Source organism: Antechinus flavipes, chromosome 1 (assembly GCF_016432865.1).
Source record: "Antechinus flavipes isolate AdamAnt ecotype Samford, QLD, Australia chromosome 1, AdamAnt_v2, whole genome shotgun sequence".
NCBI classification, from domain to species: Eukaryota; Metazoa; Chordata; class Mammalia; order Dasyuromorphia; family Dasyuridae; genus Antechinus; species Antechinus flavipes.
Genome location: NC_067398.1, coordinates 537,974,734 through 537,990,550, shown reverse-complemented (window position 1 = coordinate 537,990,550; position 15,817 = coordinate 537,974,734). Strand labels below are relative to the sequence as shown.

The 15,817-nt window shown below is 39.2% G+C and overlaps 1 protein-coding gene across 2 annotated transcripts in view; it reads right to left on the bottom strand.

Annotated features, from left to right (window-relative positions):
- Positions 1 to 15,817, bottom strand: part of KIAA0319 (KIAA0319 ortholog) — a 129,945-nt gene that overhangs the window by 72,502 nt on the left and 41,626 nt on the right. The window contains exon 3 of one of the 2 annotated variants that reach the window (XM_051970605.1): positions 3,864 to 4,627. In XM_051970605.1, coding sequence (XP_051826565.1) covers positions 3,864 to 4,627 — 764 coding nt within the window. Of the gene's footprint in view, positions 1 to 3,863; positions 4,628 to 15,817 lie in introns of those variants that run through there. The other variant, XM_051970606.1, reaches the window with a different exon arrangement.

Below are 15,817 nucleotides of genomic sequence, written 5' to 3'. Positions count from 1 at the left end.
AGATCTTTCAAAAAAAAAAAAAAAGAGTCTTTGGACAGCTAGATTATACACTGGATAGAGCACCATTTCTGGAGTCAAGAGGACCTGAGGTCAAATTTGGCCTAAGACACATGACCCTTACTAGCTATGCATCCCTGGATCACTTAACCCTGACTGCCTCACAAAACAACAACAAAAACACACCAATCTTGCTGGTACTTGTGCTTACCAACTGCTTCAAGACACTATTTGACAAAAATTGCTGGGAAAACTGGAAATTAGTATGGCAGAAACAAGGCATTGACCCACACTTAACACCATATATCAAGTTAAGGTCAAAATGAGTTCATGACCTAGGCATAAAGAATGAGGTTATAAATAAATTAGCAGAACATAGGTTAGTTTACCTCTCAGACCTGTGGAGGAGGAAGGAATCTGTGACCAAAGAAGAACTAGAGATCATTATTGATCACAAAATAGATCATTTTGATTATATTAAGTTAAAAGGTTTTTGTACAAATAAAATTAATACAGATGAGATTAGAAGGGAAGAAATAAACTGGGGAAATATTTTTACACTCAAAGGTTCTGATAAAGGCCTCATTTCCAAAATATATAGAGAATTGACTCAAATTTATAAGAAATCAAGCCATTCTCCAATTGATAAATGGTCAAAGGATATGAACAATTTTCAGATGAAATAACTAAAACTATTTATAGTCATATGAAAATCACTATTGATCAGAGAAATGCAAATTAAGACAACTCTGGGATACCATTACACACCTCTCAGATTAGCTAGGATGACAGGAAAAGATAAAATAACAAATGTTAGAGGGAATGTGGGAAAACTGAGACACTGATACATTGTTGGTGGAACTGTGAATGGATTCTGGTGAAGCAGTTTGGAACTGTGCTCAAAAAGCTATCAAACTTTGATCCAGCAGTGTTATTACTGTATCCCAAAGTGCTACTTGTATCCCAAAGACATTTTGAAGAAGGGAAAGGGACCTGTATGTGCCAAAATGTTTATGGCAGCCCTCCTTGTAGTGGCAAGAAACCAGAAATTGAATGGATGCCCATCAGTTGGAGAATGGCTGAATAAATTGTAGTATATGAACATCATGGAATATTATTGTTCTGTAAGAAATGACCAGCAGGATGATTTCAGAGAGTCCTGGATCGATTTATATGAACTGATGCTGAGTGAGATGAGCAGAATCAGGAAATCATTACATACTTCAACAACAATAGTATATGAGGATCATTCTGATGGATGTGACCATCTTTAACAATGAGATGATTCAAACCAGTTCCAATTGTTCAATGCTAACTTTTACCTAGTACTTACTATGTGCCTGGCACTGTGCTAAGTGCTTTGTAATTATTATATTGTTTGGCCCTCACAACAACCCTGAGAGGCAGGAGCTATTATTATCTCTATTTTATAGTAAAGGGAACAAGGATAAACAAAGATCAAGTGACTTGTTCAGAGTAAAACAGCTAGTAAGTATATGAGGTTGGATTTGAACTCTAGATCTTTCTGCCTCCAGGATTAGCATGCTATCTGCATCACTTAGCTGCCTAACAATTTTGCTAAGATCTGTGGTTCTAAGAAGTTCAAATTCCTCTGTTCTTCTTTCAAGTCTATATCTACTCTCTACATCTTCCCCTCTTCTTTTCTGCATTCAGTCCATCTTGCTTCAGCTTATCTCCTTTCAACTTTTGCTCATAAAGTTGGGGCTTTTTCCACTATCCCCTTTCCACTAGGAAATAGTCTCTTTTAGCAGCAATTCCTCTATTCATGTAACAGGCACTGCTGACTGAACTTTGGTGAAAAGATGCACAATAGTTTATATGTTGTAGACCTCCTTTGCTGAAAGATACAGAAAATATTAACAATTTAGCATGCTTGGCACATAGTGTTTGCTAAATGCTTATTAGAAAATAAGACTTTACCCATGTTTTAAGGGAAAGCTGCATAATATATATTCTACATTAACATCTTTCAAACAGGAACTGTATTCATGTTTTTTTTTTTAATTTGAAAAGGTTATAGGTGAGTTTCCTGAATCTTTAGTTCTTCATTATGATAAGTCCTCCCAGCTCCTTGTAAAACCCTGTGATGCTGGCAGGAAAGCAAACTGGCTGAGAGATCAGGAACTGACTTCTACAAAATCCGGGTACTTCCCAAGATACTGCCTGAGGGACTTCTGTTGAAAACTGCTACATTGCTATTAAGGTAATGGAATTGTGGAGGCAGAAGAACTATTTGTTCTTTTAAATAATAGTCCATTAGGAAGGAAAAGAGGAAGACAGGAAGGGAGGGAGGGAAGCAGAAAAGGAGGGAAAGAAGAAAGGAAGGAAGGAAAGAAAGAGGCAGAAAAGCTATTTGTTCTTTTAAATAATAATCCATTAGGAAGGAAAGGAGGAAGTGAAGGGGGAGAGAAAGTGTTCCCTTTACTGAAGCTGTGTTCCCTTTAAGATTATCATTCTGAAATTATATTCCCTTTTGATCTGTGATCCCTTTTGGAGTCTCAGCCCCTCCTGGCGAAGGCATATCCCCAGATAAGTTATCTTTCAAGGATGCCAGAGTCTTTGATTCAATTAGAAATCCTGGTCAAAAAGCACCCCTTTGAAGAGCTGTTAATTCCAATAGGAGATCTGGGTTATTGATAAGCATCTAGGCTGGCAACCTTGGCTTCCTGAAGTCTCAAGACTATTTTTAAAGAGCAGTTTCTAAACTTATTCTTTGCAGAGGCCCAAGCAGCTTGCTAAGGCCTTGCCTGCTAAGAAGGCATTCTCTTCTCAGTGCCAGACTCCATTTCCCTAATAGGACTTTGCCACTATAGAAGTCAGTCTCTTAGCAAACTGGTTTCTATCCAACAATAAACTTTCATTTTTGCCATTAATATTTTGGGATAAGTGAATTCTTTCACTTTGAACCTGTGGGCCAACTAAAAGGGGATTTTAACAACTGTCTTATTGCCAGTAACCTCATTACCAATGGGAATGGAGGGGATACAAACCTCATCAGAAGGAAGAAAGAAACAAAAAAAGGCAGGCAGGCAGGGAGGGAGGGAAAGAGGGAGGGAAGGAAGGAAGGAAGGAAGGAAGGAAGGAAGGAAGGAAGGAAGGAAGGAAGGAAGGAAGGAAGGAAGGAAGGAAGGAAGGAAGGAAGGAAGGAAGGAAGGAAGGAAAGAAAATGCCACCCTAACATCTAATGTAACCCTTGCCTAATCCTGGAAGCTTAGATAACTTAAAGTACAGTGAAACCACAAGTGCCCGAAAGGAAAACTGATATTTCACCATAGCCTGCATGACTTAACTCACCTCAGAGACAACCTGAGACATCCTCTTAGGCCTGTGCAAAAACCCCTGATAGGTCTCTACTCCTTGTGCACAACAGATAAGACAGACTCAGCATCCCGTGCTAGTCCCCCTGAAGGCACACCCTATTGGCCCCATGACAGGGAAATTACTGCAAGCTCCCCCTTCTCTTAGACCTCTAGAGTTTATTTTTCAATCTGCCCCCTTCTTTGTTAACTCCCTATAATATCTTGGGCAGCATGAGGCCTAAGGACATTCTAGTAATCCCCAGATAAGGAACTAATGGCTGGCTTTTTGGTTCTGGACAACTTTTGCTTATAGCAATAAGGCCTCTCCCCTTGAGGTCTTTTGCTTCTTATAAACTCATAAATCTGGGGCTGCTCTCCTTTGCACCTCGGATCTTTAAACAACAATGTGAGACCTAGATGACTATCAAGTCAGGCTCATTTCTGCCTGCCCCTACAAACCCTGGTAGTGTGGTACATTCTCTACATCCTGCTGAGTGACTAAAAGCACAGAACCCACAACGTCCAGCCACTTCCTTTGGCACTTACCTCTTCTCCAGACCTGTTGCTAGCCTGTCCAGGAGGCTGAATGGCTTCCTCCTTTTCCCGTGTCTTCCCAGAAAGTGGGATTTTCTCTGGGGATGGTGACAATTTTCCCTCAGGAAAGTGCTCCAGGACAGTGGCCCACTCTGATTCATTCCCCCTTCCCAGGTGATCTAACCTGACATTCCCATTCTTTTTCTCTGCCAGAGAATGGCCATTTTCCACAGAAGAATTGAAAGGGCCTTCAGTGCTTGGCAGCAGACCCCAGTCCATATAGTCAGCACTAGCCTTTGCCGCCTGCTTGCCACTGGACTGGAAGGTGTCCTGCTCCGTTTCCCTGTAGTCATCTGTGTATTCAGGCAACTCTTCTAAGCTAGGGCCCTTCCCCAAGAAGGGGAAGCCCCTAAGTCTGCCAGCCTCCTCAGATGGGCCTCCCGGAATCACCAGGGGATGACCCCTGCTGGAAATCCCCTGCCCATATCCTAGCAGGGAGGAGGGCCTCCGTGCTGGCCGCAGCACAAAAGTAAGATAGGACTTGACGGGCTCTATTGTCCTGGGCTCGCAGCTGTCCTGGTGCTGGCAGCTCACAACATAGCACCGGCCTTCGACCAACCAGGCCAAGTCACAGCTGGGCAGGTCGCAGCAGGCAGCTGTGCAGGCAGCCAGAGAGCTGGCTTGCGGCACCCGCATGATTTTGGTGGTCTCCAGATTGGGAGAAATAACTGCATTTGAGTAGGTTCCTCCATCCCTGCATTGCTCGCAGAGGTAACCTGTAAACAAGGTAGACTGAAGTTAGGCAGAGGAACCCTCACCCCGCCTGCATCCCATAGCAAAGCAAACAAATATACAAGCCTGGGAGGGAGAGGAGGAAACATTTTCTGCCAGGAGGAGAAAGAATAAGCATTTATTAGATGCCTACTGTGTGCCAGACACTGTGCTAAGCTTAGCTTATAATTTACTTGATCTCATTTCCCACCAGCAGAACTGCTTCTGAATGTCTCCATTACATCCCTACATTAGATATTTTCTTCCCTTTCAGGATAACACCTTTTCTCACACCATCCTCAAGCTTTTCAGCTTTGTGTGTGTGTGTGTGTGTGTGTGTGTGTGTGTGTTATCTTCTTGATTAGATTGAAAGCTCCTTGAGGGAAGGGATTGTCTTTATTCATACCTCTATCCCCAACACTTTTTTAAAAAAAATAATTTAGTAATTTATTAAATGGAGAGATTTACTGGGACTAAATGGATCCATGGTTTGATTCCAGGGCTGAATGAGATTATCATCTCAAAGAATCCAGCCACGAATGTCAGATACATGATTCATTTATGTATCCCCTACACTTAACAAAATGCCTGGCATGCAATAGGTACTAAATAAATGTTTATTAATTGAGAGATCTTTATAACAATTTTGTGAGGTAGGTGCTACTATCATCCCCATTTTACAAATGAGAAAACTGAATCAAAGATCAAATAATTGGTCCAGAGTCACATAGCTATTAAGTGAGTGAGGCTGAATTTGAACTCAGGTACTTCTGATTCCAGGCCCAGTTCTTGATATAGTGTACCAACCAACTGCCTAAAAGAAGCTTGTAATGTTCAGACTAGCTTTCTGGAGGATCTCGGGACCAGCCTTGGTTTTAGTGGAGGAGTGCAGGGGGCAGGAGAGCCACCAGGAGGATGGTCAAAAATGGAATGTCTCATTTCAAGTCCTTGTTGGCCCTTATATGTTCTATTACAATTAACTCATTACATCATACTGATTATGTGTGAACTAGAGGACCATTACATCATCATGCTAAGTACTAAGTATATATGTGAACTAGAGAACATCACCTCATCAATTCTATTGAGTTAACATCTTATTGTAAATATCCTTGTTTCAAATACACTTTTCCAGAGTTCTGGTCATCTGCAGAAGCCAAGAAAGTTCTTTTGGGACTATTTAGGATGAATCTGAAAGAGTTTGAAATATTATATTCAAATGGAGATTTAGCCAACAGGAGGAAATGCAATGCAACACAATGCAAAGGCAAGAGTCCTGGGCTTGGAGTCAGAAGAGCCAGTCCAGAGTTCTGACTCAGCTGCTTACTTGCTGAGTGAATTTCTAAAGCTCAGTTTCTAAAAATGTGAAGTAAGAAAGCTTGAGGCTTTCAAATGCTTAACAGGGTAGGATGTTTCCCATTCAATCCACCCCCAAAAGGCTTCCATTCTAGAAGGGAAAGACAAAGAAAACATTCTTTTAAAATCTCAGACTGCCACCCCTGATTACAAAACCCAGTTCCTGTTTCTAAGGAGCTTACATTCTTTGGGGGGAGAGAACTGATCACTCTTCAATGTCCCTGTGGGTTTCAATTTTCTAATTTAATTTTCATTTCTCCAATTTAATTTTCCCAATTGCGAAAACCGAATAAATGCCCATCCATTTCTCATATGGGGCAAATGGATATGAAGGAGTATAGCTTCTAGGGAAATTAGCCATGATTTTGGAGGGCTTCTGTTCTAGTGATCTGATTCCAAAATCCTCTGGCTTCTCCTTCCCTGCCTCCCCCAAACTAGGAATGCAATTGTTCTGATAATCTGTCTGATTCTGAATAGACCACTCCTCAGTCAAATAGCTTTTGGCCTCAAGTTAGTTCCACAGATCAATCTCCTGAGAACAATAGTGAATAGAACACTGCTCAGTACATTGCCAAATGTCAGATACTCTATTAGTTGGTGATAACCAAATTTTGGATACTCCCTGGCCATAGAATTAGTATGTCAATGATAGAAAGCTGGATAAAGTAATCTTTAGGACTTTACTAACCTTTTGTAATTCAGCTCATTTGTAATAGCATTACAATAAGCTTTGTCCTTTGACTTGGAATGGGTTCAAACCCACAAATTCTTTTGAGACACCTTGAGATACTGGTCTGTGACTCCAACTTTTGGGGTCCCCTTCCCAACCTCAATAGTTAGATATAAACAACAGTAGCCTTAGGGCCAAATATTCTTTCTCAGCAAATCACAAGTCCCCAGATAGCCTTGAAATTCCTGTTACTTTAGAGAAAAATTATTTAAGGATGACACTCAATGAAAGAGGCCTGATTCACAAGCCTTTATGTTGAGGACCACACCTAAGAGTGAAAGCCAGGAAGCCTGTGAAGACTTAAAGGGTTCTGTACCATTAGGGGATGGATTGATTCTCTGAAGCCCCACAGCTGTGAATTATAACACACTTGAAGAAATTTGCAAATCAGCCTTTACTGATACAGATGTTCCTTGTGAATTGGAAAAGAAATGAATTGGAGGAAAGAGGGAAGAGGAGAGAGGTCAGAGAATGCAACTGCTTCTCAGTCTCTTTGTATCATTATCATCCTCTCACATGAAAGGGATCTATTCTTCTGGTCAGAATTAGATCCCCAGCAGCCACTAACAGGTGGCTCCTGTAACAAATGGCGCCCAATGTGGGGCACAAGAAACAAAGCAGCAGCAGCCCTCAAGAGCTGTTTGTGACTAGGTTCCTCCCAGGAGAATTCCTTCAGGAAGGAAAGAGAGACGAGACCTGGTAAGGCTTTTTCAGTCAGGGTGCTTAAAATGGGCCAACACATCAAAGGGCCAAGCCAGGAGACTGATGAGGGACTTATGAAAAATGCCTGTCATGACTACAGTCCTCTTCTCCATTTGGCAGAAAGTTTGCCTCCACAATGGACTCTATGATGTTAGAGCAAATTACATCTCACAAGATTCAACAGCTGCTGTAGTGTCTCACCCTACAACTATCCAAAGGAATAGAACAGAAAAGACTTTGATAATGCTGTTTGCATTCCTCAGCATGCGGACTCAGATAACAGCCAACACACAAACTTATTGACCATGCTGTTATGGGAAAACAATCATATTCCCATAAAACAAAAAGTGGGGAATTGTTAAGGACCACACCTAAGTGTGAAACCCAGAAAGCCTGTAAAGGGTTAAAAGAGGCTGTACCATTATGGGGCAGCCCAGTTCTCCAAAACTCCCCATAGCTGTGAATGATAACACACTTGAAGGAATTACAAATCAATCTTTATTTATGCAGATGTTACATTGGGAATGAATTGGGAATGAAATAAGTTGGAGGCAAGAGGGAAGAGGAAAGAGGTCAGGGAACACAACTGCCTCTGTGTCCTTGTATTGTTATCTTCCTCTCACATGAAGAGATCTATTCTGCTGGTCAGAATTAGATCCCCAGCAGTCACTAACAGGAGGCTCTTGTAACACTCAGCAGCCACTAGCAGGTAGCTTCTGTTACACTTTTGCTTCTCAGAAAAAGAAACATCTTGTCTGCAGGTTACGTCTGTCTTGAGGATCTACTTGGTTACATGGACTAAAGTACATTCCCATTCTGCACCATCTGCAATGGGTCCACTGAGAATTATTGTGGGGAGAAACTGAGGGCATTGAGAACTTGAAAAACAGGAGGGAAATTTAATAAGAGGCTCTTTAAAAAAAAACAAGGGAGCTGCAGCCAACAAAGAGAGCCAGCACAGGCTTTACATGACTGTACAGAGGCAGCAAAATTTTCTAATCAACTATAGAAAGCTTTGGCTACCCAAGAGGTATTGCCAGGCAGCTTTCAGAAATATACTTCAGTCTAAATATGTTCAAGGCAGTTTGTAGTTGTAACAGTGAGATGGAATGGCATTATTTCAGCTAAATGGCTGGGAATAAAATGAATGCAGTAAAATTGAAAATTAAATTTAATTCTATTTTTATGACAAACAGGCATGGGTTTACTATTCTCCCACACCAAGTAAATACAAACTCATTATTTTTATAACTCTATACTTCATCTATACTCCAGAGAAACTTGCCTAAACTTTCCTAAAAAGTCAAGCTTTTGTCATATAATTCCTTCCATTCAGGATTCAATTCTATTGTAAATTGAATGTTCACCACTGTATTATCTACTTACAAAATCTCACTCATTGCTGAACCAAGTTGTAACCTTAACTAAAATTTAAATTGATTTGATCAAAGATGCATGTCTGAAAATAAAACCTATTATTTGAAAATAACAGTCATTGGTTTCAGAAGGCATGATGAGTACCAGTGATTTTTTTTCATAAGGAGCAGATCTCCACTCCACAGCCTAACTATCCCTTCCCATCCTATTCCCCAGGGAAACAAATCAGCCCTGTCCCTCTCTTCTTGACTTAACTCACTTTCTGAGAGAAACCTTAATCTCTATATTCTTCTTTAACCCTATTCCACAAGCTTCCTTTGGTGAGTGGAGGAACCTGAATGTGGAGGTGGAAGCTCTGGTCCCTTGCTTCAGCTGCCTAAGGCTCAGAGTTGTCAGGAGTCCTGGGTGCTTCCCTTGGGTTCCCACAACTGCTTCTCAGGCACTGTCACTGGTCCAACTCCTGCTCCTTCTGCTTTTCCTCATGCTAAGCTCACTGGCAGCTCTGTGTCCCCTCCAGTACTACTATTTTGGGAACTAAAAGACTATACACTGCAGCCCCATCATCCTGCAGGAACTGCCCCAGAACTTACTTGTACAACCTCAGCCTCATGAGCTCCAACCTGACACTCCTTTGCACCACTATTTTCACTGGGAAAGAACTATCCATGGCCATAGTGATGGTGGGAGGGGGAGCTGGGCAATATACATGCATAATACACATATGCAATTAATGTGATAATGTGATGACCGCGTATTTAAAATCAGCTGGAGTCAGGAATTCAGGTTAAGGGAAAATCTTCAATCTTTATTCTCTGTGAGGGTGAAGAAGGATCGGAGGTGAAGGGGGATCGCGATAGCAATGTAAGCAGTTGCAACAAGACGCCAGTCAGCAGTCTCTTCCCGCCCCTCTGCCTCCACCCACCAAAATCGTCATTTCCTATACAACACATCAGGATTTGCACAAAGAGTGGGCGGGGGCCATTCTTTCTCCAAGCTTATATATTAATAGAGTATGGTCCAATTACTACTTAGCCTCATGTGCTTGGGACCTCAGTGAATCAACTCGAGCTTCAGCCCATTACATGATTTGAGGACCAAAATTATGTGAGTGTTGTAGACACTAGATGATGATAGGAACCAAGTTAGAGTTTGGTCATGTGAAGAATTCACAATGGCCATTCTCTTTGGCAAAAGGTAGATTTATTAAGAGGAATAGGTTACAGACAAAATGAAGGAATACAATAGATACCAGGAATGGTAAATATGAAATAGAGTGAGAAAGCATATAAAAGAGAAGTTTCTCAGGGGAACTCACAATTATCCAGGAGAAAGGGAGCACCCCTTGAGGTTGAGGCGTGCCTTAGCTGGCAGGCTAAATCCTGAATGGGACTTAGTACCCTAAAAGAGTTAGCTATAAAGAGGAGAAGTGGGGTTGAGTGGAGTTAGGGAAGATACCACTTGGCAAGGAGAAGGGGTAAGGAGAAAGACACCATGAGGCAGATGCCATGGCAGACTGACCCAAAGGAGGGCAGTAATTATGGGATGGCACATAAGTAGATTTTATAGGGAAAATTTAAACTTGGGGACATGACTAGGATTTCTCAGAGGGCATGGCAAGGTGAAACTGCTAGAGACTTCACTGACTCAATTTATTGGTTACTAACAACCTAACAAATTGATCTATGCTTAGAACCTTGTCTCTCAATTCACTTTAATTTTAATCATGACAGGGCCCAGATTCTAGGAGCTAATTATGTGGTAAATTTAGTAAAAGTTAAAGGATCTTAAGGCACAGAAACCTTTCTACAAAAGTTCTTGAGAAAATATTTAAATAGGGCAGTGAGGCTTAGCTTTGCTTTAAGAATATACTATTGTAGGCCCATTATCTGAAGGATGAGCGAAGAAGATACAGATTCCTCCCAAGAAAAGTATGAATGACCATGGAAAGAAGAGACAATTGAAGAAAGAACCCTAAGATTGGAGAATAGCTGGGAAGGAAAAGTTTGGGGTGAACAATTGTTAGATAAAGAGTGAACTTTCATTGCACAGTAAAGTTTAAAAAATCCTGTAAAGCCTCTTGGAAGTAAATTACCACATAGATTTCATAATTCCAAAATAGTTGGCTCAGCAATCTTTAACTTCTAACTTTTGAGTCAATATTTTTTGTTATTCTGTTGTCAAAGTTTCAGAAGGTAAAACCAAAAAATCTCAAGCTAACTTGAAGTGGGGAATATATATTGTCCTGGAAAAAAGCCAAGAGCCAGTATACAGTATTGCAGTCTAGTCTCATCGACTAATGAAAATAAAAGAGAATGTTGTAGATTGGTTAGTGTGATAAGTCTAAGGTAGATGGTATTGAAAGTTATGCTGACTCAGTGTCCCATATGTCACTCTGTCTACAGCTTTGTATTACCTGCTATTTATCCCTTGCCAAATCACCCCTACCTACTTGTACCTGACAAACATCATGAATAGGTAATTGCAGTGGAACTGAGATGCGATAACCCATGCCCTTTTTGTTGATGTGGACTTCTCAGAATTGTTTTTCTTTCATCACAAAAGGTATCAACAGAAGCTAGCTACATCTTGAATCCTTTACTGAACTTCAATGATTAACCTATCAACTTGATGTACTTAAATAAACTACTTTTAATTCTCATTCTCCCGAGTTTTCCCTTGTTAATCAGGGCAGGATGGAAGGCAGAACAAAGCATTTTCTTCTTAACAAACGGCAAGCAAAAGCTAGGTCTTTTTAAGGACCTTAACATCTGGTTATCACCGTGGTCAGGCCTGTTCCAAACTCACTCCAGCTGGCAATGAAGCTCACTGCCTGAGATCCCCAGGATTGGTTAAGCTATGAAGTGGTAAAGACTCTAGCTCAGGATGGATAAAAGAGAAATAGATTCCAAAATTCAATCTTTGATTTTTTCCCCCACTTGCACACGAAGAAGGAAAGGCCCAAGGAGAAAAGTCAGTAATTATGGGCCTTGAATGTATTTAAATGTAAATACTAGTATTCATAAAAGGAACAGAACTCCTAGACTAGAAAAATTGCCATCATTTGGGAAAATCCAACCCACATCTGAGAGGAGAGACTCAGCATGGTCTGGGAAAATTATGGGGTAAAAAGGAAATAACATTTCAGCTAGATAAAGGATGATATCTTTGTACTCAATCAATTGCATGTTCTGAACTTTATCAGAAGATCTATAACCTGGGTAAAAATGTTGAGAGAGGTTTAGAAATAGCAATTGCTTCTCAAAATCATAGAAAAAAAAAAAACTAGAATACTCTCTAGGGTAAAAAGAAGAGGGGGAGAGGATTGAATCATGGAAAGGGAGATTTAAAAAATTTCATGGAGGAGTGAGACCAACAAACGTTACCTCCAACCACTTGGGACCACCTACCCAATTCCCCACTATAGCCCAGGCCCAATGTATATACATTTGAGTACTTCCCAAGTACTTCCCAAGAGTATTTCCATGTACTTCCTTTGATTAATTATTCATTATCCAGAAGTTTTACACCAGGATGAGTTTAAACTCAAAAAAAAAAAAAAAAAGAAAAGAAAAAAGAAAAGAAAAAAGAAAAAGAAAAGAAAAGAAAAGGAAAGGAAAGGAAAAAGGATGATAGGATATTGACTAAATTTTTTTTAAAGCTTAATAAACTTTTACTATAGCAATGCCATGAAAGAAATAATTTTTTTTAAAAAAGCCCTAAACTGTGATGAGTGAAACTGATATTTGAGGTGAAATCTCATGAGACCGTAATCTCATATTATTCAAAATTTTTATTTCAGATATGACTTCCTACATTGCTATGAAGTCAATAATCCACCATTCAAAGGAGAATATCATGTGCTGCTCAAAGAAAATGCAGTCTAAGTCTGTTCCTGGAAGAGGTCAAAGGAATGGCCTTGACATGGACAAAAGCAGAATCCATTTGGCTCAGTTTCTCCACTGAATTTCGTCTTTTTGAACAGAAATGTTTACCAGTCATGAGCCTGGTAATTTGCCCTGTAAATGAGATGGCACTTGTTATAAGATTGGATGTTCAAAAAACTTAACTTTGATTTTTATCTGAAATTAAATCCTTGTATACCTATGTAGAATCATTCTATGGCCTTAGGCTTGGGCCTGGAGGACCAGTTTTCAGGCTATCATAATTATATCCCTACTTCTTTTTACAGCAAATTTCTATTATTACAGCAGGTAAATAATGAAAGCTTGTCATTGCAATATTGAATCTATTAGATTAATACTAAATTATCTAATTTATTCTAAGATACTATAAATGGGAAAGATCTTAGTGCTTTTTATCTAAATTTATAATCATTTCATATCCTAAATAAGAGTTAAATTAGTGCTTGAATTTGTTACATACATATATATGAGTAGATCCCTGAAATAACTTATTCTTTCAGAATAATATGGTGATAATTAGATAAAAAAGGAGAGCTTTTGAAAAAAATATTCCAATCTATTAATTTGTGAGGTTTAAGTCAGGAACTTATGTTTTAAGGAATAAAATTATATTTTAATCAATTATTTTAGTGGAGAATAACTGAAAAACTTTCTTGTTGAGAGCAATAATTATTTCTCTCATATTAATAACCAATTATATAAGGAGAAATCCACATTTTTATTTCTTTGTTAAAAGTCCATCTTTCAAGATTTCCGACCTTGCCTAGTAACAAATCACCTAGACTTTTTTATCTAGGTGGGATTCTTTCCCAAATTAACTACAAAAACTTACAAATAGAATCTAATCTAGGTGAACTCTGGCCCATTGTGTTCTACTCAGACAGGTTTGGGTAAAGGGTAGATTCCTTTATTTATTTTGCCCAAAGCTGGAGGAGGTCTGAATAGAAAGGAGTAATCAAAGTCAATTCCTTCAGTTCCCCATTAAAATTTTTTATATAGTGAGGAAATGTACATGTTTAACATGTACTGGATTGCTTGCCATCTGAGGGAGGGAGAAGCGGAAGGAAGAGAGAAAAAAAATGGAACATAGGGTTATGAATGTTGAAGACTTTCTATGCATGTTTTTTGAAAATAAAGCTTTATTTTTTTAAAAAAGTAAGTTTCTCATTATAATATTCATTCTCTCAATAACTATCAATCATTCAGAGTTGATTTCAATCTGTTGGAAACACCCACTCTTCCAAGGATATATAAGCATGAGTCACCTCCAAGATTTGTCTTTAGGTTATGAGAGAAAGTTAAATGGCAAGACTTTTATTAATAATTCACTAGCCATAATTAATAAAATTGTTAATTACCCAGAAATTGTCTTGTATTTTTCATATGTCCCAGTTTTACTTTATTGGGAAATCTTATTTTATTTAAGTTTGTTGTTCAATCCAGTAATTAAACTTCTATATATTAAATAACAAACTGATTTAGATTTCCTATTTAGATAATACAAGACAATTCATAAATTACTTTCCACTAAGATGACTGATTGTAGAGATAACTTAATTGTAGGAAAACCTGTGCACAGAGCATATAGGGCAGCTAGATGGTGCAGTAGATAAAGTGCCAGATCTGGAATCAGGAAGTGCCAAATTAAAATGTGTCCTCAAGTCACTTATTACCTGTGTGACCCTGAGCAGGTCACTCTATTTGCCTTAGTTCCTCATTATAAAATGAAATGGAGAAGGAATTAGCAAACATCTCTGCCAAGAAAACCCAAATGGAATCATGAAGAGTTGGACATAACTAAAAAACAACAGAACTATATAGCATGTGCTGAAATGATGACCAATTGGAATGTCCTTAAATGCATTTAAACTACTTATGTTTCTGATGAGGGGAGCCTGAACTGAAAAGGGGACCCTGAAACTCTCTCTCTGAAACTCATTCAAAGAGAAAAGTCTTCTTGAATTCTGGCCTCTGTAAAAGCCTCCCCACCTCCCACCCCCTGGGAAACAGGATAAACAGTTTTATTCTGTTATCCTGAGAGATGGGGCACCACCCCCATTGATAACATTCATTACTAATTAAGCTCCCCATTGAGGTGAAGATCAGCCTAGAGACACTCATTCAATTCCAAGATTTTCTCTTCTGATTGCAGCTCGCTGCACCCAGCCCCCATCAAGAACTGCCTCCAGCTTCTAGCCATAAAACGAGCCAACTTGGGGCTCAGTCCTTGCAGAGGATCTAATATGTCATACCAAGGAATCTCTTTTTCTGCCATAGCAACAGCCTCTGCACACTGAAATGATATTCTCTTTCAGCGTTACCCTCTCTTTATCTCTCTCACCTATTTCCTTAACAAGATTTTATATCTCTTTGTTGGGATTTCTCTGCTGGAAACTTTTCTTCTCTATTGGGACTTTGCCACCAAGGAATTCAGTCTTTCTATTCATGCACAGTAAAGACTGACTTCCCAATGCCAATTATAAACTTCTTTTATCAGTCTACCTTTTCAGGTTTGTAACTTCTTTTACGAAGGACCTCTATGCTGCCAGAAGGGGTTCCCACAACTCCCTGTTCTGAGCCAAATCCTAGGGGAATCTAGGGGAGATAAACCTCTTCATTTGGTTCCCTGAACCCCAAACCTGCCACTAACTTCATCATTTAACTCCCTGACCACCAGGAACACAAACCTCATCATTTCCATATTTAAAGGGTTTTTAAGAGTTGTATTTTTTGTATAAAATCTATTTCTTTTAAGCATAGTTAACAACTGAACATATTTTGTTACAGATAATTCATTTTGAATAAACTGTTCTCTAAAGGTAATTTTAAAATATCCCATCCTATATCTTTTGTTATTTGTTACATTTTGAGTTGAATAAACTTCTTTTAAACCATTTCATTTGTGTAATGTTGAACTTAGAGATAAACAGCACCTATTTACAGTAAGTACTGGTAGCTATATATTTATGTATAAGATTAGATTCTTAAAGTCTCTCCTCTTCCTATAAGAGGAATTAGCAGAAAGAAAGCAGAAAAGGCTGTATAATTATGTATACAAGTCTTGAACATGGGTATAATAAGTTCTAAAAATTGGGTTCAGGATTTTA